Below are 20999 nucleotides of genomic sequence, written 5' to 3' on the forward strand. Positions count from 1 at the left end.
AAGACACACCTGAGGTCTTCCACTTAAAATTGGGGCGAGAATATGAATTCTGAACTGCTGAGATATCTCTATACGTAACATATTTATATTCTGATCAGATATATAATCTTAAATTATAACCACAAATTATTAAGTCCTGGAGACATCAGAGTATACTTTTTAATTTGTTTTTAGGGAACTACATCTCATTTATCTTTATGTCCCAGGACCTATCACAAAACTTGACATGTAGCAACTGGTGACAAAATATTTGTGGATTTATTTAACAAAGGAGTTGGGAGAGGTCAGAAAAGGAGGGTGCAGAGCATCACACATACGTGCACATGCTGAACACTTGAGGATTTCTTCTCAATCTGACCAGACCCAGAATATGAAGCAGAAATGGAATCTGTGCCAAGGGGTTTCCAGCCCCCTTTGAATTCTGCCCAGTGTGTATGAGGACGTACCGAGACAAGTTCCGTGGCAGTTAGAAAGTGAACTGGCTGCCAAGATGGAGAGGGAGGAGCAAACAGTCTTCACCTTCTACTATCCCGAGGTTCCCAAAGTCAAGGGGGACCGGAGATACCGAAGGGTGAGGAGATGCCTAGTTGTAGTTCAATGGGAAGAAGAGGACTTGTTTAGAGGTGGGTCTAGACAGAGTGTCCTAAAGATAGGTAAAAGATGACCCTGACCATTTTTTATGGAAGGGGTAGGGAGAGATGTCCTAGGCTCACATGTGGGGGTACTTGAGGTAGAGAAGAGCAGGAGACCCCGGGGAGTAAGGGTTATCTTCTTGGGTAGGCAATATCTCCCTCATCCCTCGCCCTTGTAGCCTACCCTCCCCACCCAACATCCGAGTGCCTTGATGCCACCCCAGAGGCGACAGCAGCATGTGGATCAGACACACACCTACATCCGAATGTTCTGTGGCAGCCTCTGTGGCTTTAGCCTCCTAGTGCTGATCTGCATGTCCCCACTGAACTGGGTGCAGTTCCTGGTGATCAATGATGGCCTTGAGCTCTACGCAGGACTCTGGATCCCATGCAACCATGAGCTGTGCTGGAGCCACACACCCAAGCCACCCTGTGAGTGTCACTGAATTGAATGCTGCAGGCCCCACAGTTCCAGAATTTTCTGCCACATTGGCTCTTCATCTTTTTTCCTCCAAGATCTTTTGACCTTCACCTCTCTGAGTCCAGAAGGGATCTCAGCCGGACTGTGAACATGGACGTCCTTTTCTCTGATATCCTCAGTGTACCCTTTCTCCTTCATACCTCAGGTCATTTCCTCTTCCAAATTATGAGCTGATAGCCTTTTCCTCTCTGTGAAGAACTTGTTTGTCATTTATGAGCTGTTCTTGTGATGCACTGAGATTGTTAGTCTAATGTGGTTTGCAGAAATGGGAGTGCTGGATCATAACTGGAAGATACAGCAAAGTGTCTCAGCCTCCGCCAGTTTTAACTTTCAAGGTCAGTTTGTTCTGCTAACTGTAGAAGAGAAGTTGAATGCGTGTCAGATATGTAGTATAACAAATGCCAGATATTTAGAGAATAAATTGTCAAATTTGTGTGAATTTAAGTAAATCTGAAGATGCAACACATAATATTAAAAATAAATTTCTAGGGGAACTTCCCTAGTGGTACAGTAGCTAACAGTCCCAATGCAGGGGGCCCAGGTTCAATCCCTGGTCAGGCTACAAGATCCCACATGCCACAACTAAGACCTGGCACAGCCCCCAAAATAAATATATTAAAAATAAATTTCTAGGGCTAGAAGATACCATATGCATGAAGTTTTTCAACCAGAACTAAGACTTAGAGGAAAGCTAAAACTGTACTATACAGTTTCCCCGACATCCACCAAGAGATACATTTATACAAAAGAAACAGGTACTGTGAAAGAAAGCATACACGAGTAAAGTGTTTATTTCTCTGAAGATGAACAGGAATCCAAGATCTGGGGGGAGGGGGCATCTATCCAACCCTGAAGTGGAGTATCACCTGTTTGGCATGGACTCTTATTTAGTATGGGTTTCCCAGGTAGCTCTAGTGGTAAAGAACCCACCTGCCAATGCAAGAGGCATAAGACACAGGGGTTCCATCCCTGGAGGAAGGCATAGCAACCCCAGTATTCTTGACTGGAGAATCCCATGGACAGAGGAGTGTTGGTGGGCTACAGTCCATAGGGTCGCAAAGAGACATAACTGAAGCAACTTAGCATCCATGCACACATATTTAGTATCTGGAACTAAGGGGTAGGATCCTAAAATGAGATCTTCAGAAGGAACTAAAATGAAAGGCAAGCAGACAATTCAACTGCATCTTCAACTAAAACTAAAAACTAGAGAAAATAATTGTAACAAATATGAAAGAAGGTTAATGGCCTTAATATATATTAGATGATATACAAGTTTTTATTATAATAAATAAAATACCTACGTAAATAAATTTTTTGGAAACAATTTACAAAACAGACACTGCAGATGTCTAACAAACATAGAAAAAATTACTTTAACCTCAATCCATCATTAAAGAACAGCAAATCAAATGAACAATGAGATAGGATGTTGAGCCATGATATTAACAGATGTGTAAATGGTAATATCCGTGCACAATGCTGCACACTCCCACACCATGAGGAACAACCAAAGCAATATAATAAGTGCATCCAGAGATTTACGCTCACTAACTTCATTTCTAGAGAAATGGAGTAAGAGATAGAGGCATAGTGACTTCCCTGGTGGTCCATTGGTTAAGACTCTGCTTCCACTGCAGGGGGTACTGGTTCAGTCCTTGGTCAGGGGAACTAAAGATCCTGCATGTCTCATGGTGCATAAAATAAAAATAAAATAGATATAGGCATAAACATTAAGCTGCAATTGTACTTATGTTACTGGGTACCCAGGCTAAACCTCAGGCTTTGAGATTATTATTTAAAATTTTTAAATAATTTTGTTTATTTTTGGCTGTACTGGGTCTTCATTACCATGTGGACTTCTCTCTGGTTGCGGTGAGTGGGCTTCTCATTGCAGTGGCTTCTCTTATTGCAGAGAATGGGCTCCAGGGCATGTGGGCTTCAGTAGGTGCTGCATGTGGGCTCAGTAGTGGCAGCTCCCCTGCTATAGAGCTCAGGTTCAGTACTAGTGATGCATGGGCTTGGTTGCTCCACGGCATGGGGGATGTTTCCAGACCAGGGATCAAATCTGTGTCCTCTACATTAGCAGGCAGATTCCTTACCACTGAGCCACCTGGGAAGCCCCTATTTAAATCTTTAATGAATCAGAATCTTGAAATGTTGTCACTTAAGCAGTAGTTTATTTCTTGGAGCCTTGAATTCACCTATGAGGCCAACTATTGTTTGGAGAATGTCAACTGAGTTCTTTAAGTACACAGTTGTAAGTATCCACCCTATTTCCAATGTTGTGCTGTGCTGTGCTTAGTCGCTCAGTTGTGTCCGACTCTTTTTGACCCCATGGATTGTAGCCCATCAGGCTCCTTTGTCTGTGGGGATTCTCCAGGCAAGAATGCTGGAGTGGGATACCATGCCCTCCTCCAAGGGATCTTCCCAACCCAGGGGTCAAACCCAGTTCTCCCACATTGCAGGTGCATTCTTTATCAGCTGAGCTACCAGGGAAGCCCATTTCAATGTTGTTGCTATTGCTGTTGCTAAGTCGCTTCAGTTGTGTCTGACCCTATTCGACCCCATAGATGGCAGCCCACCAGGCTCCCCCGTCCCTGGGATTCTCCAGGGAAGAACACTGGAGTGGGTTTCCATTTCCTTCTCCAATGCATGAAAGTGAAAAGTGAAAATGAAGTCACTCAGTTGTGTCTGACTCTTAGCGAACTCATGGACTGCAGCCTACCAGGCTCCTCCGTCCATGGGGTTTTCCAGGCAAGAGTACTGGAGTGGGGTGCCATTGACTGTGCTAGCATTTTATGAAAAAGACTTAAGAGAAAATACTTTTTTTTGGTTAACTCATGTTATAAACAAAAGAAGGGGAAAATGAGTCGCCAACTGAAAAATATTTAAGCTAATCAGGAGTGAGCACACAATGGGGCAGCCACACAGCTGGCCAAGGAACTTACCTGGTCGTACCCATAAGGCCTCTGCTGCGGTGGCTGTGGGGGTCCAGGATGTGCCGGTCTGTAACCCCCATACTGCTGACCTTGTCCCTGTGGGTAGTTAGGATACTGAGGACCTGGGCCACCCTGTGAAGGACCGTAGCCCTGCTGCTGTTAACTAGTATTAATTCTAGGGTCAATAATTAATCTGCAATACAGATTTTGTTAGGAATGCCCCAAATGTTATCAGTATGTCTAGGATTCATCAGCCTGTAATAATAACATGCTATTGTAAGGCAAGTGCAGAGAAAAAGAGAGTGAGCCAGGCAGTCAGGCAAGAAAAGGGAAATTTATTAGAGGGAAAAGAGAGGGTGACTGGCCCTTAAGGAGAACGAGCGTCCTCCCTGTCTGATGGTGGCCTTCTTATACCCCACCGATGAAAAATTCTCTGAAGGGATGGTCACGTAGCTGGAGGTCTGGAATCTGGTGGTCTTGCAGCTTTGAGAAGATAGGCGCCAGTGAGATAACAGGATGCCATTTGGGGAATTTGGTCAATCTCAAGGATCACTGTGATTTATTCTTTGTTTTCGAGGTCGACATTATGAGCCATCTTATCAGTGAAACCCCATGTGGACCCTATCATTCCAAACTTTTGACTTAGGATAAGGGCCGAAGGTCAATCTTCTGTAACTGCTTCCTGTAGGACAGGGGCATTGTGGGGGTGAGATAAGAAAAGGCTGGAATGTGGGTCAAGGAGATTTGTGTGAGGTCAATGTTTTTGATAATCTGAGTGAGTTAGAAGTTTGCATGCAGTTCTCCAGTTTGTGGATAGTTTGGTTGGTGAGGGCTTGTAGGCGATCCTGCCACTGTAAGAGTTGCACTGGGCTCCATAGAGGTGATGAGAGTTGGGGTCTGGGGCCCTGGCCACCTTCAGTCTTCAGTGGTGAGTCCGAGGAGGCTGGGCAGAGCTGGGTTGGAGGACTCCTGCTCAGGACCAGGAGTGGATGTCCAGATCCCTGGAGAGGGATTTGGGCAGTCGACCTTCCAATGTCCCTTTATGCCACAGCTGGGACGTGGACCTGGAGGAAGCCTTGGCTTTAGCCATGAACACGCCCGGTGTCTGTCTTTGCCGCGTTTGAAACAGGGCCCAGGTGGCTTCCTTTCTTTGCTGGTTGATGGAGGCTTGGAAACCATGTAGGGCAGTGGCTAAAAGGTGGTATTTGGCCTGATCTCATTGGGCCTTCTCTGGCTTTGCCTGTTCTTCCCAGTTATTGAAAATCTTAAAGGCTAAATTTAAAAGGTCTCATTGAGGGGTTTGAGGGCCTTCTTCTGCCTTTTTTGGTTTCTTTCGGATATCTGGAGACGACTGGGAGATAAAATGGGTCTAATTTTGTATATTTTTGTAGCACTTCCATTAACGTGGCTAGAAATTGTGCCGGGTTTTCTTCTAGTCTTTGAGTTATTTCCCGGAGCTTAATCAAAGTTGACGACTTTATGCCCTGCCTTTTGAAGGCACACAATGAGGCAAGCAATCATAAGATTATGGGCTGCTCCTCCAGATCTCCCTGCCTGATAATCCCAGTTGGGATCATCTCCAGGGCAGGGAAGCCGTGGCCCCTACAGGCTTAGTCTGTCCTGTGTATCTCATCAGCATGCGCCTGAGAGGCTTGCCATACTCCTTCCTTCTCTTCTGGGAGAAGAGTGGGTGAAAGGATGATGTAAACATCATGCCAGGTTAAGTCACAAGACTGGGTAAGATACTTGAATTCTTTTAGACAATTATCAGGATCTGAGGAGAAAGCCAAGAAGACTTTTCAATCTGAGATAGATCAGTGAGGGAGAATGGGATATGAGCCCCAACAATGCCTTCTGCTCCAGCTACTTCCCATGAAGGGAGGAGTGGAGCAAAGGAAGGAGTGGGGTCCTGTGGTGAAGTTTCCTGTTTTAAAGTTGTTCAGGACTGGGTACACGGAGGGCATCTAGGGAGGTCGGGGTAAAGCCTTGGGACTCTCAGGGTAGAGGGTGGGGCTGAGGTCCCCGTGTATCTCTGGCACAGGCTGGGGATGGGGGTTGGGAGCTGGAGGCCTGCGCTTGAGAAGGAGGAAGGTAGGAGGATTTGTAAGGTAGAGGTTGTGGAACTGGACCTGGAGCAGCTGCAAGGGGATCAGGAGCACTAGGGGGTGGGCTGTGGTCAGGAGGGTCGAAGGAAGAAGAAGCAAAGTCTGAACAGGGATCAGGAAACATTGTATTAGGAGGATGTGGCCCAGAGTGGGCTAAGAGTATTTGAGAAGTAGAACAGGATTCACAGAGGGGGTTGAGAGCGAAGAGCAAAGAAAGCCTGAACGTAAGGGATTTCTAACCACTTAACCATTGTGGCGGCAGAAGTTACCAAAGTCCTGTAGAGGATTATACTCGAGAGTTCCGTTTTCTGGCCACTGGGACGTGTTATCAAGTCTGTATTGTGGCCAGACAGTATTAGAATAGGAAATAAGTCTTTTTGGTCTGATCTCCCCTTGGAAGCCCAAAGCTTTTAGGTTTTGGAGAAGGCATCCTAGAGAAATAGATTTTGAGGGCAGGGATTGAGAATTTCCATTTGCAGCCGAATAGGGAGGTTAGCTGCTACTGCTGCTCCTAAGTTGCTTCAGTCGTGTCTGACTCTGTGCAACCCCACAGATAGCAGCCCACCAGGCTCCCCCGTCCCTGGGATTCTCCAGGCAAGAACACTGGGGTGGGTTGCCATTTCCTTCTCCAATGCATGAAAGTGAAAGTGAAAGTGAAGTCGCTCAGTCGTGTCTAACTCTTAGTGATCCCATGGACTGCAGCCTACCAGGCTCCTCCACCCATGGGATTTTCCAGGCAAGAGTACTGGAGTGGGGTGCCATTGCCTTCTCCGATAGGGAGGTTAGACAAGGGCGAGAGAAAGCGAGGAGAAAGATCCGAGAGAAAAGGCATCCCCGTTCTCAGGATTTTCTCAGAGAGTAATAATAGTCTGCTTTGAAATAGTCTGCTATTTCAAAGTCAGATGGGGCACAAGGCCAAGGGCCCGAGGGCCATGGGGATCCTCCCGCCTAAGTGCCTAGTGCTAGGACTTGGAAATGAAGAGAGAGAGAGAGAGAGAGAGAGAGAGAGGATCCGAGAGAATGGGATTTCACTCACCCTTGGAACTGATGGATGAAATGTGGGCCAGTGTGTGGATGTCAGTCCAGCAAGACAAGTGGAAAGTCCCGTCCCGGACCTCATCTCAGTTTCTTGGCCAGGTCCAAGGCAGGGGACCACCGGAGGTGGGCTTGTGAGAGGAGCCCACCCAGTTGTGGTGGATCTTCCTCCCGGGTTTCGGCACCAGAACGTAAGCCAAGTGCAGAGAAAAAGAGAGCCAGCCAGGCAGTCAGGCAAGAAAAGGGAAATTTATTAGAGGGAAAAGAGAGGGTGACTGGCCCTTAAGGAGAACCAGCTTTCTGACGGAGTCCTTCTTATACCCCACCACTGAAAAATTCTCTGAAGTGATGGTCACGTAGTTGGAGGTCTGGAATCTGGTGGTCTTGCAGCTTTGAGAAGATAGACGCCAGTGAGATAACAGGATGCCATTTGGGGAATTTGGTCAGTCTCAAGGGTCACTGTGATTTATTCTTTGTTTGCGAGGTCGACATTATGAGCCATTTTATCAGTGAGACCCCATGTGGACACTATCAGCTCTTATTGCCCAAGTTCAAGAACTACAAACTTTTACCTACTGGACTGCAAAAATTTAGCCACCTCTCCCATGGTGTCCCCAGTCATCTCTGAGACTTTCACTGGGGCTATCTCAGATGGGCTCAAAAACGTGTGTGTTCCTGTTCGTCCTAGACTTACTGCAGGCAGTTGTTCTACCTCTTTCTTCCCCTGGTTCTAGATAACTGATAACCTCTGTGCTGTATTGGTGATGGGATGAAGAAAGAATGGGAGTAAAAGATGCAATCCTTCATTTCTACTGTTAGGTCTCAGCATGCAACAGACCTTTCTGCTAGTTTCCTATATAACATAAGTGAGATCAGACCATAATGTAAAGGAATGGAATGTGTGTTGCCAGTGAGAGGAACTTGAACTGTTTTGCAGAGGGTAGAGAAGAAAGCCTGAGTCTTTAGTCCAGAGCCAGGACTCTGGGAACCATCACACAATAAACACCCACAAGCTGTGTAGGGATGTTTGATTCTGGTGTACCAACCAAGTACGAGTGAATCTAAATGCAAAGAAGGTTCCTCTTTGCAGAACTTCCTCTCCAGAGTGCTAGGTATCCATCCAGAATCTCTTGTATTCCAAAACCACCTCCTTTGGGCACTTCCTATGAACCTGGGGGAGTTTTGATCTTAAGCTCCTGGAATGAAGGCACAACAGCAGCAGCTTGGAAGTTTAAATTTGGCTAAATAAGTGGGCTGATTCCTTTGCTTGTCTCCAGCAGCACCTTCCTCATCCTCAAAGTCAATGTCTACTACTTCCCATCTCCATCCACTCAATCTGGCTCCTTCAGAGTTAAAAGGGGCTAAATCTCTTCGGAGCACTGCTACCCTGGCTTTGATTTTTGATTTTTGCTGAAGGAACTAGAGTGAAGTGAGGGGAGCCCTCTTGGAACATTTCATTACCAGATGACTTCTCTACTCTGCTCTTTCTTCTTCTTCTTTTGTTGTTGTTGTTGGAAAAAGAAGGTTTGCTTTATTGAGGAACCCAGCAACCCAGGGAAAAGGTGGGCTTGTGTCCAGACACCGGCTCTGAAGATTCTGCTCCACCATGAAAGCTTCTCAGATGGTAAAGAATCCACCTGCAAGGCAGGAGACATGGGTTTGATCCCTGGATCGGGACGATTCCCTGGAGAAGGGTATGGCTACCCACTCCAGTATTCTGGCCTGGAGAATCCCATCAACAGAGGAGCCTGATGGGCTATAGTTTATGGGGTTGCAAAGAGTCAGAGGTGACTGTGCATATAATTTATATATTTTATATCTCTGAATGTTTCTAAAGGGAGAATCATTTGGGAAGGAGATCAGAGTCTTCATTATCTTCCACTGTGTGCAGACTTTTTTTCTGATTGGTTGGTGGTGAGGTAACAGGGGGCTGTTTTAGGAACCTTGTGCTCAGGCTGAAGTCACCATCCTTTATGTGGGTGGGGGCCTGAGTTCCTAGTTTCAGGACTTAATGAAGCTCAGGTTCTTTTTTTGTTTGTTTTTTGGCTGCACTGGGTGCTTGTTGCTGTGCGTGGACTTTCTATAGTTGCAAAGAGCAGGGGCTACTCTTCATGTGGGCTTCTCATTGTGGTGGCTTTCTGTGTTGTGGAGCAAGGGCCTAGGGCACTCAGGGCTTCAGTAGTTGCTATACGTAGGCTCCAGAGTGAAAGCTCGGTAGTTGTGGCCTAGGCAGCCTAGTTGCCCCTCAGCATGTGGGATCTTCCCAGACCAGGAATCGAGCCAGTTTCCCCTGCATTGCAAGGCGGTTCTTAGTCACTAGACCACCAGGGAAGCCTGAAGCTTGGGTTCTTGATATCTCATCACAGAAAGAATTCAGGGAAAGACAAAGTGATAGGTAAGAAGAGGATTTATTTAGAGAGAAACACACTCCACAGACAGAGTGTGGGCCCTCTCAGAAGGCAAGACCAGGATGCTCTTTCATCTCATGTTGTCTTTTGTTCCCCACTGCTCCCTTCTGGGGTGTCAGCAGCCTTAAAAGAAATGAGCATCTCACGTGAACCAAGCTTATTTGTTCACAAGAGTGGGGTGGCTTCCAGCCTGACACCTCTCACTTGCCAGAAACTCTTGGGCAAAGTTTTACTTTCCTAATAATGGAAGGGGATCTTGCCCATCAATTACAAACTGCCACGTGGTTTCTCAGTCCACTGAGAAATGCTACTTCTCTCTTGTCGGCCAGTGCCCCCTCCTGTCCTGGCAGCTTTTACATGCTACCTGGTGGGGCTCTGAAGGGCAGAATCACTGACTAGGATGATACTAAGAGTACCAGCAAGGATCTTATCAAGTTTTTCAAATGATTTGGACTTCTTCTCTGCCAAATTGAAAGTGATGTCTCTTCCAGGATATTAGCTTCATTGTCTTCCTTAACTGGGAGGCTTGTTTTGCTATTCCTGCAGCCTAAGTCCACATCAATGCATGTCCTTAAAGAAAGCTTAGAAATGTTTGGGTACAGGTGACCCCCATGGGTGTTCCTTCTATCTAGGGCGCTCCTCTCTGGACCAAGATTTCTTACTGTCATGTACAAGTAGGGACTTTTGTAACAGGTTCTAAAGTTTTTGAAACATTAATAGGTAAGCTTCCATATAAACTGTTGGTTAGGGCTTCCTTGGTGGCTTATTGGTGAAGAGTAACCAGCCAATGCAGGAGATGTGGGTTTGATCTCTGGTCCTGGAAGATCCCACAGGCCATGGAACAACTAAGCCTGTGTGCCACAATTACTGAGACTGTGCTCTGGAGTCTGCAAGCCATGACTACTGAAGTCCACACACCCTAGAGCCGAAGCTCTGCAATAAGAGAAGCCACCACGTTGAGAAGCCCACACGCCACAGTGAAGAATAGCCCCTGTTTGGCACAATGTAGACCTAGTGCAGCCAAAAATAAATAATTTAATTTTAAAAAATTGTTGTTTAAAAGCTAAAATATGATTTCTTCTAACAGGATGTAGAGGCTTGAATTCAGCTTTCAGACCTTTGTTTTGTTACATGAATTTTAGAAAAAACTATGAAGTTAGCCAAATGCAGCTGTTTTAGACTCTGAAGCTAAGTGCTTAGTTTGATTAGATAATTTGTTGCATATCATTATGACTGGTAGACATGGTTCCTCTAAGGGTTTAGACTATACGATGCTGCAGATATGCTGCAAATCTTTAGTTGTTCTCATGGAGTTGTGAATGATCTTGTTTATGGAGTTTTCAGGCAATGAGAAACTGAGACTGAAAAGATGGTTAAGAAGAACGTGAAAGTAGTCTTCCCCTCGTGGTAGAAGAAAGACTAGACTGTAACATCTTAGACAGGAGTTGGACTGGATATCTTAGTCCTCTTTTGTGTTTTAAGTATCGGAACTCATGTGAACCAGCGTAAGCTAAAGAGTGAACGTCTTTATAGAGATTCAGAAGAATCTCATAACTCCCAAAGGCAGGAAGTTTTCTAGACCTCAGGGGATTCCAGAGGAGACTGTGACCTCAGGCAAAGAAAATCAAGCCAACTAGTCATTCAGTCTCTCCTGAACTCCTTTGTCACTTCACTTTGTTTATGCTTTATTTTATCTCTACAGCTCAGTTTTTCCTGTTTATTAGTATATAAGTGCCTGGAAAGGGGGCTAGCTTTATATCTTTTTGGTTCACGCAAGCAAAAGAGGAAAGTAGCATCAATCAGTTCCAAATCCAGATATCCAAGCACAGAAATTAAACTGGTACCTTGGTCCTACCAAAGAAAGTCAAAGGAGTTGTAAACAAGGGTCCAGGGCTTGAGAAAAGGGCTGTAAGGGCCCATGGAAGACTGCAGGCTCAATACTGCAAAAGATGCTTATCACACTGGGCTTCATGCAGCTCAATCTAGCTGATGGCTCTAGCTGGCTAGTTCTGTATATAATTTTATTTATTTATTTTTGGCTGTGTGGGTCTTTGCTGCTGCATGGGCTTTTCTCTAGTTGTGGTGAGTGGAGGCTACACTCTAGTTGAGGTGCATGGACTTCTCTTTGTGGTGGCTTCTTATTGCAGAGCGCGGGCTCTAGGGCTCTTGGGTTTCACTAGTTGTGACACAGGGGCTCAGTAGTTATAGCTCTAGGGCTCTAGAGCACTGGCTCAATAGTTGTGGAGCAGCGGCTTAGCTGCCTCCAGGCATGTGGGATCATGCCGGATCAGGGATTGAACCCACGTCCCTTGCATTGGTAGGTGGATTCTTTACCACTGAGCCACCAGGGAAACCCCTAACTGGCTAATTCTGAATGACCTAGTTTTCAGAAAACGTGCTGCCCTTGGGTTTTCATGTTTTAATATAGCTAACTTGTTGAGGCTATGTACCACCTGACCTCTGTGGGTAGGAGGGTGAAAAAGTAAGTGAAAGTGAAAGTCGCTCAGTCTTGTCTGACTCTTTGTGACCCCTTTGGTATTCTCCAGGCCAGAATAATGCAGTGGTAGCCTTTCCCTTCTCCAGGGGACCTTCCCAACCCAGGGATCGAACCCAGGTCTCCCACATTGCAGGTGGATTCTTTACCAGCTGAGCTGCAAGGGAAGCTCAAGAATATTGGAGTGGGTAGGAGGGTGGTTTCTCTTAATGTAAATTACTGTTATTGATTTTTGTTAGCCAGTGGTATGTTCTAGACAACAAAATAAAACTTAAGAGGCAGTTTGTGGACTAGGATAAGCTTGGTAGTCTTCTCTCTAAGGTTACTTGGAAGCTGGATTTGGCTTTTTAGGCATAAAAGTGCTTAGAGAACTTTTCCTGGTAGGGATGAGCTAGCCCTTGTTACATTGAGACAGAAAATAAGCTAGACAAGGAAGCGCCCTATGAAGAAATTGAAGATATTGGTAGATCTGTGGTACCTGAGTAAAGATATATCTACTTGTAAGTTACTCCATTTCTTAATTCTTCTGTAAAACTGGGGAAAATAAAATACAAAAGAATTGTTCTGTATTGCTGGGGAAGTCAAGCGAAGGATCTATTTCATGTTAGGGAGAAGGCAATGGCACCCCACTGCAGTACTCTTGCTTGGAAAATCCCATGGACGGAGGAGCCTGGTAGGCTGTAGTCCATGGGGTCGCTACGAGTTGGACACGACTGAGTGACTTCACTTTCACTTTTCACTTTCATGCATTGGAGAAGGAAATGGCAACCCACCCCAGTGTTCTTGCCTGGAGAATCCCAGGGATGGCGGAGCCTGGTGGGCTGCCGTTTATGGGGTCGCACAGAGGCGGACACGACTGAAGAGACTTAGCAGCAGCAGCAAAAAGTAAGGGTTGGCGGGGCTTCCTTGGTGGTCCAGTGGTTAAGAATCAGCCTTGCAATGCAAGAGACACAGGTTCAATCCATCCCTGGTTTAGGACAATCTCGTGCTGAGGAGCAACAAAGCCCGTGAGCTGCAACTACTGAGCCCATGTGCTGCAACTTCTAAAGCCCACTCACCTAGAGCCTGTGCTCTGCAGCAGGAGAAGCCACCACAATGAGAAACCTGCACACCCCAACAAAGAGCCCCCACTCAACTCGCCACAAGTAGAGAAAGCCTGAGTGCAACCATGAACACCCACCACAGCCAAAAAATAAAATAAATAAGTAAATAAATCTTTTTAAAAACCCAGTAAGGGTTGGCATGTTCCCTCTTCTTTCTTACCAACACCCAGTCTGAAGGGGCAGAACCAAGGAGAGCAGAACCCTGGAGCCAAGAGATGAGCGAGAGGTGTGTTATGGCACCAGGGTCAGGGCATTGGAGCAAAAGAACCTTAGCGGACCTGTCCTTAAACACACATGAGGTGGGGCCTTGAGAGACTCAGAAAAAAAAGGAGGTATTTGTGGGGTGTTAAATTCCTGCAATCCAGTAAACTGGGGGCTTGAAATCATTACGATATGGGAGTTAAGGTAAATGTGACTTCGTTTTATAGTCACAGGCTGATTGTTCATGCCAGATACATTTAAAAGAGAAAAATAAATAGAAACAAACTCCAACAATGGTAAAATCATTAAGCAAAGTATTTTGATATGATAGACTATCTTGTAGCCATTAAATGTGATGTTCACAGCAGATGATCTGAGAAAAATCTTACTGCATCATCTCTTTAAAAAAATCACTAAATTCAGTATCGTGTCGACTATGTACAGGGGATAGAAAAATACCAGAAAGAAACCAAATAAGATGCTAACAATGGTTGTCTGTGGGTAGTGGGAATGTGGCTGATACACTTCCTGCTTCCTGGCACTTTTGCAGTCCCTCCAGTGCTATATTGAGTATGTATTACTTTTAGAATTAGGAACAAGAAAAAGTTCACACACGTGTTATAATATTGGTCACACCTCTTATAAGCTGGTCTACATCTAAGTTACTGTGTTAACATACCCAGAACTATTTGTATATTATCTTTAGTTTTACAGTGCAGGTTTTGCCTTCATAGTAAAAAATTCCAAATATCAAGAAGAGCTGGGAAAGATTCTTACCTTGTGCCCTGGATGTCACATAGCAAGCTCAGTTTCATCCTCTTTAGTCTTCACTCCCTTCTCTTAAGACTCTGTCTGGTTTTCTTAAGGAGAGCTTCCCAGCTGGACTAACCAAGCCTCTCCTTCTCTTTGGCAGATTACCTCCAATATTCCAGGGCCTTCTTCCTCATCTCTGTCTTCACCATACTTGTTGTCCTTGGCTGGCTCTTCAGTTCTTGCCTCCCTAGAAGAGGAAGGGTGACCGGTAACTTGGATCTGAAGGTATCCATGCTCAGCTTCATCTCAGGTACAGACCCAGATGGCAGGGTAGTACTGTGGTAAAACTGCTGAGGGAACAAACTTCCTCTGTGTGGGTTTTTATCCCCTTTTTCTTGTTCCCTTTCTCTTTTTCATTCCATCAAGTTGCCAGCTACCTGCCCTGTCTTACTGTATGAAACACATTCGTTAGCTTAACCCAGGGAAGAGGCCTCACCTTGGCCAGTCATCTTGGTTAGATTTTTATCTCTTTGATCCTTTCTATGTAATATGGTATGGGCTTCTCCAGTGGCTTAGTGGTAAAGAATCTGCCTGCAACGCAGAAGACGTGGGTTTGACCCCTGGGTGGGGAAGATCCCCTGGAGGAGGAAATGGCAGCCCACTCCAGTGATTCTTGCCTGGGAAATCCCATGGACAGAGGAACCTGGCAGGCTACAGTCCGTGGGGTTGCAAAAAAGTTGGACACAACTTAGCGACTAAACAACAATGACAAATAATGTGGTGTCTGGAAGTAGAAGAATTGGGGGTAGCAGTCAAGGCAAATTAAAGACACTGACGGATGTGACATGTTTTCTTCCGGTCCTAGCCTCCTGCTTGCTGCTCTGCCTCATCCTGTTTCTGGAACAGGTCGACTTGTATACTTCAGAAACAGTGGACTCAGCTCTCCTATGGCCCTATCAGGTTAATTGGGGGAGTGACTTCATATACTTGTTTGCGGGTGAGTCAGTCCCCTTCCTGCCTTAAGCTAGGAGGATGGAAGGGGAAATCAGTTCTCGAAAGGGAGGAGGAATCTAGGAGAAATAGAAGCACTAACCGTTCCTATTAAAAACATTCATACCTCAAGAGGCAGTGTGGTATGGTAAATAAAACATGCATTTTGGAGTCTGAAAAAAATCTAGAATTAGTAACCTGTTCTACTAACTGGCTTCCCTGGTGGCTCAGACGGTAAAAGTCTGCCTGCAAAGCCAGAGACCCGGTTTCAATCCCTGGGAAGATCTCCTGGAGAAGGAAATGGCAACCCACTCCAGTATTCTTGCCCCGAAAATCCCATGGATGGAGGAGCCTGGGAGGCTACAGTCCATGGGGTCGCAAAGAGTCTGACACGACTGAGGGACTTCATTTTCACTGTTCTATTAGCTGAGGCACAGATGGGTTGAGAAACTTGCTCAAGACCATACAGAAAGTAGGAATTATGATTTGCATGCAGGAGGTTCAAGCTTTGTCCTCATCACGGAAGAAGTACAGTAATGAAATGGGAGTGCAGGAGGGTAAAGGAACCCTGCTGGTGGGGGGCGGGGGTGGGCAGTGGATTGACTTCACTGAAAAGAGCCCTTGTGAGCTGAGTATTGAAAGAATGAGTTAGAATTTTCAAAGTCCAAAGACCATCTGTCTCTTGAAACTCACCTCAAATTCTTCTCTTCCCCTAGGGATTGTCTCCTTCCTCAATTACATAACTTCCAGATCTCCTTCTCTGGATCAAGACATCACCGCAGTTCCTACAGAAAAGTCAAGGCTGGGATTTGGTCCAGTGACTCTGCCTGTTGAAGATGCCTTGTCAGAGCTTCTGACAGAATCTTCGAGTGAGATCAGCCAAACCCATCAAATATAGAACTGTGACTGATAAGAACCCAACTGTTGCTTGACTTAAAAACAGGGGAGAAGCTAACTGAGTAGGGAATGATTGTGCAAATTTGAGGAAACTCTCCTAATATCATGTCCATATAACTGAAGGGGACAGCATTAAAGCTGATAAAATCTCCTTTGTGTATGTTGCATCCAAAATGTGTATGATAGTCATAAAGCAAATAATGAAAACTCCCAGAAGAAAAAGTTGCTAAAAGAAAACATCAGTGTTTAGGTACACAGATCAAAGAAACTAGCAATAAATGGCAGTGCATTGAATCAGAGCTCTCTTGGGAATCAGGGATTTCACAGACCAGAATGGTGCATGCAGGAAAATGTCACCAAATTTTGTTTGAACTTTTCTTTGCCATGTGTGGCCTTGGGAATACTCAGGATGGAAGGCATTTGCACACTATTATTGAATCTGAATTGGGCATCATTACCAGAAATGGAATGAATATCATGGAGATAATACCTACCCCCCAAGGAGTTAAGAAGTGCTGGATAGATTTAGGGGAATCTATGACACCCCCCCTTTCTATGAGGAATGGTAATTTGAAACCCTTATAGTCTATTCAGTAAACTGACAGCTTCTTTCTAGGCTGGGGGTTATGTGAACCAGACATCTGTAAACTCTGAAATTCTTTTTTTTTTTTTTTACTCTGAAATTCTATATGCTCTTTTCTGTGAAGAGGGCTATACTGTCCTTTTAAAATTTATTTTTAATTGGAGGATAATTGCTTTACAATGTTGTGTTAGTTTCTGCCATACAGCAACGTGAACTCCATCAGATTCTTGATAGGGCTCTGACCCTTCTGATTCTTTAGGGATCTATTATGTCTTTCCAAGTCAAATGAGGCTAAAGGACTTTCTTAAGCCTAAGCATATATGTGGACCAAATTAAAATTTTTCTCCATGTTTTATATACTGTGTAAGACAAGTAAGGGTAGGGGCATTCAGGCAATCACATGAATATTTTGATGGCTAGAGAGCCCTTTTAAACTCAGACCAGATTCCACGCAGAAGGTCCCGGGACATTCATCCTGTCTTTTACTCCTTTAGTAGCTGCCGCTATGCTTCCGTTGGTTGAGGTCCATCCTTCTTCTCCTCAAGCCTGGCAATAGAATGGAATAGTGGCCAGTTTCACCCCTTGCTGCTCGTAAAGATAAGCCTTGGGATCCTTTTGTTTTAAAGATTCATTGATAATCATTGTATAAAACAAACATGACAGCTCTAATAATCCTGGCCACCCCCATCAGTAATTACCAATCATTTCCAGATGGTAACTGGAAGACTGTTAGGTTAATACTTCTGCTTTTATTCTTAAAGGTCGGAGTTAAGCAGCACAGGCCTGTGTATACCCACCCACAGAGACACACACAAACGCATGAATATAGACACACCCCATTTTGACCCTGCCTCAGAAAACCCTTCTCTCCATGTTGGCGATCTTAGTTAGGGCAGAGTCTAGTGTCCCCCTGCTTCAACGGGCCTCATTTCAGAGGCTCTTCAGGCTGTTCCCGGGCCTTTGTCTGGTTGTTAGATATGGAGTTCAAGTCCAGCTTCCCCTCCTCTTGTCACCACTCACGCTAAGTATACCCTACAAGTTGACCAATTCAGAACTTAGTGGGTTCAGAAGTTTTATTTATTGTATGATTTGGTTTGAAGACTGTAATTATATGACTAAGGAGTTGAGTACTGGTGACTCGTCAGGGAATGGAAGTTTTAACTGCGGTGAGAAGGAGGAAGCATGTGTGAATGAGAAGGAAGGATGCTAGTTCTTCAGAAAATAAGCATCAAGGCCCTGGTTATTACCAGAGGATAGTAGCTAAGTTTTCTACCTTGCTATTAGAGAACGATCTTTAAGCATAGAGAGCCCTTAATCGCTCCTTTAGAAACTGAATGCTTGGGATTTTTCTGATGATTCAGTGGTTACGGGATTTTTCTGATGATTCAGTGGTTAAGAATATGCCTTCCAATGCAGGCAACACAGGTACCATCCCTGGTCAAGGCACCAAGGTACCACATGCCATGGGGCAACTTAGCCTGTGTGCTGGAGAAAATGGTGCACCACAATGATAGATCCTGTGTGCCGCAACTAAGATCTGACTCAGCCAAATAAATAAGAAGAAACTGAATGCTCTATTTTCTTCTTACTCTCTTTCTTTGCTTGCAGAGAATCCCTTTAAAAAGCTTAAATAGACCTCCAATTAGATAGCTCATGGGGGGTACTTTCCTTATGGTCCAGTGACTAAGACTCAGAGGGCCTGGGTTCAATCCCTGGTCAGGGACGTAGATCCCACATGCCACAACTAAAGGACTCACATGACACAAAGAAGTTCAAAGATCCCACTTGGCACAGCTAAGACGTGGTGCAGCCAAAAAATACTAAAAAAAAAAAAAAAGTGGGGGGAATGGCTCATTAATGACCCTTTGCTACATCCCCTCTGCTCCAGATACATTACATGACAGGTGAAGGGAGAATGAGAGAGGGGAGGGGGAAACACACATGTATAGCTAGGTCAAAACAAGACAAGCATTTTCGAAAAACAGAAAAATAACAAAACCCCATGCTGTGATTGAGTTAAGCCAAAGACTTATTGGGCTCAAAGTCCAAAAGTTTGGCAGAGGTGAACAGGAAGACAGTTCCTGTGGAGTGAAAAGGAGTAAAACTGCTTCTCAAGATATGGACTAGAGCCAAATTCCCAGCTCTAGTTCAAACTAGGGACTTAAAAGAAGCTGAGGACTTCCCTAGTGGCGCAGTGGATAAGAATCTGCCTGCCAATGCAGGGGTCATGGGTTCTATCCCTGGTCCATGAAGATCCCACATGCCGCAGAGCAACTAAGCCCCTGCACCACAGTTACTGAACCTGTGCTCTACAAGCCCACGCTCTCGAGCCTGCCAGCCTCAACTACCAAGCCTGTGTACCCCAGAGCCTGTGCTCCACAACAGCAGAAACCACCACAATGAGAAGCCCATGCATCACAACTAGAGAGTAACTGGAGCAACTGGAGAAAACCCAGCCCATGCAAAACAACAAAGGCCTAATGCAGCCAAAAATGAAGAAATTAATTTTAAAGATATTTTAAGAAAAGAAAATCGGGGCTGCACTGTATTTGGAACTACAGATCCAAAGAGGTAAAAGGACACAGGTACAACCCTGCTTTACGAAGCAGTGCACTGATTCATTAACTGGGTTGTAACAGAACAGGAAATCTGAAATATCTTATGAGACCTGACCCTGTACTGGGATCTTTGGCCAAAACAAGTAAATCCCAAAACTATCAGATGGAATGAGCATACAAGAAGAAAAAGAAACAAAAAGAGCCAGGAAAATTTTTTTGGTGCCTGAAAATAGGAATTCTAACCATATAAAGAAATGTTCATTTCATTTCATTGATTATCTGCTCTGATTTTTATTAATTTTTTTCTTCAATTTACTTTGCATTTAATTCGCTGTTATTCCAGTTTCCTAAGGAGCATAGATTATTGATTTTAGATCATTTTTCTTTACTAATACATGCACTCAATGCTATAAATTTCCCTCTAAACCCTGCTTTCGCTGCACCCCACAAATTTTGGCAAGATCTATTGTTCACTGTCATTTAGTTCAAAATATTTAAAAATTTTAAGTTCTCTTGAAGTTTTTTCTTTGATCTGTGTGTTATTTAGAAGTCTATTATTTAATCTCCAAGTGCTTAGGGAATTTTCTAGTTGTCTTTCTATAGTTGAATTTTAGTTTAATTCCATTGTGATTTGAGAGCACATGCAGTATAATTTTAATACTTTTAAATTTGTTAAGGTGTGTTTGATGGCCCAGAATGTGGTCCATCTTAGTGGATATTCCACGTGAACTTAAGAAAAATTTCCTGTTGTTGCCCTGAAGTGGTCTATCACTGTCAGTTATATCCAGTTGGTTGATGGTGTCCTCATTAATGTTCTAGTTGCTAGAGCTGTCCATTTCTGATGAAGAGTGTTGAAGTTTCGTGGCAAATAGATGGGGAAACAGTGGAAATAGTGACAGATTTATTTTGGGGGCTCCAAAATCACTGCAGATAGTGACTGCAGCCATGAAATTAATTAAAAGACACTTGCTCCTTGGAAGAAAAGTTATGACCAACCTAGACATCATATTAAAAAGCAGAGACATTACTTTGCCAACAAAGGTCCATCTAGTCAAGGCTGTGGTTTTTCCAGTGGTCATGTATGGATGTGAGAGTTGGACTATAAAGAAAGCTGGCTGCCGAAGAATTGATGCTTTTGAACTGTGGTGTTGGAGAAGACTCTTGAGAGTCCCTTGGACAGCAAGGATATCCAACCAGTCCATTCTGAAGGAGATCAGTCCTGAATATTCATTGGAAGGACTGATGTTGAAGCTGAAACTCCAATACTTTGGCCACCTGATGTGAAGAACTGACTCATTGGAAAAGACCCTGATGCTGGGAAAGATTGAAGGCAGGGGGAGAAGGGGACGACAGAGGATGAGATGGTTGGATGGCATCACCGACTCAATGGACGTGAGTTTGAGTAAACTCCGGGAGCTGGTGATGGACAGGGAAACCTGGCGTACTGCAGTCCGTGGGGTCGCAAAGAGTTGGACACGACTGAGAGACTGAACTGAACTGAACTGCTGAAGTTTCCAACTATGATAATGGATTAATCTATTTGTTATTGTAGTTTTATTAGTACGTGGCTCATGTCCTGTTGTTAGGAACATACACTTTAAGGATTGATATGTATTAAGGGATTGACCATTTTGTCATTATGTAACATTCTTCTTTATCCCTTACAACCTTCCTTTTTCTAAAGTCTGCTTTGTCTGAACTTAGTAAAACTATTACTAGTTTTATTAAGGAACTATTACTAGTAGTAGTAGAAACTATTACTTCCTACTTTCATTTGATTAGTGTTAGCATGGCATATCTATCTTCATCCCTTTCTG

At 44.5% G+C, this 20999-nt stretch overlaps 1 protein-coding gene across 1 annotated transcript; it reads left to right on the forward strand.

Annotated features, from left to right (window-relative positions):
- The first annotated feature begins 490 nt into the window (after nt 1-490).
- On the forward strand, nt 491-18190 carry TMEM202 (transmembrane protein 202). The gene is made up of 5 exons (XM_014481387.2): nt 491-571; nt 812-1064; nt 14315-14464; nt 15020-15151; nt 15861-18190. The coding sequence occupies exons 1-5, from the start codon at nt 491-493 to the stop codon at nt 16040-16042; spliced, it is 798 nt and encodes a 265-aa protein (XP_014336873.1). The 3' UTR covers nt 16043-18190.
- The last annotated feature ends 2809 nt before the right edge of the window (nt 18191-20999 follow it).

The sequence above is a fragment of the Bos mutus genome, chromosome 10 (assembly GCF_027580195.1).
Source record: "Bos mutus isolate GX-2022 chromosome 10, NWIPB_WYAK_1.1, whole genome shotgun sequence".
Lineage (NCBI taxonomy): Eukaryota > Metazoa > Chordata > Mammalia > Artiodactyla > Bovidae > Bos > Bos mutus.

Excerpts from the sequence above, each read along its gene's own strand:
- TMEM202 (XM_014481387.2), top strand. The coding sequence starts at position 491 with ATGGAGAGGGAGGAGCAAACAGTCTTCACCTTCTACTATCCCGAGGTT. Across the intron at positions 572-811 it reads GGGACCGGAGATACCGAAGG|CCTACCCTCCCCACCCAACA; the intron begins GTGAGGAGATGC and ends TCGCCCTTGTAG. Across the intron at positions 14,465-15,019 it reads CATGCTCAGCTTCATCTCAG|CCTCCTGCTTGCTGCTCTGC; the intron begins GTACAGACCCAG and ends TTCCGGTCCTAG.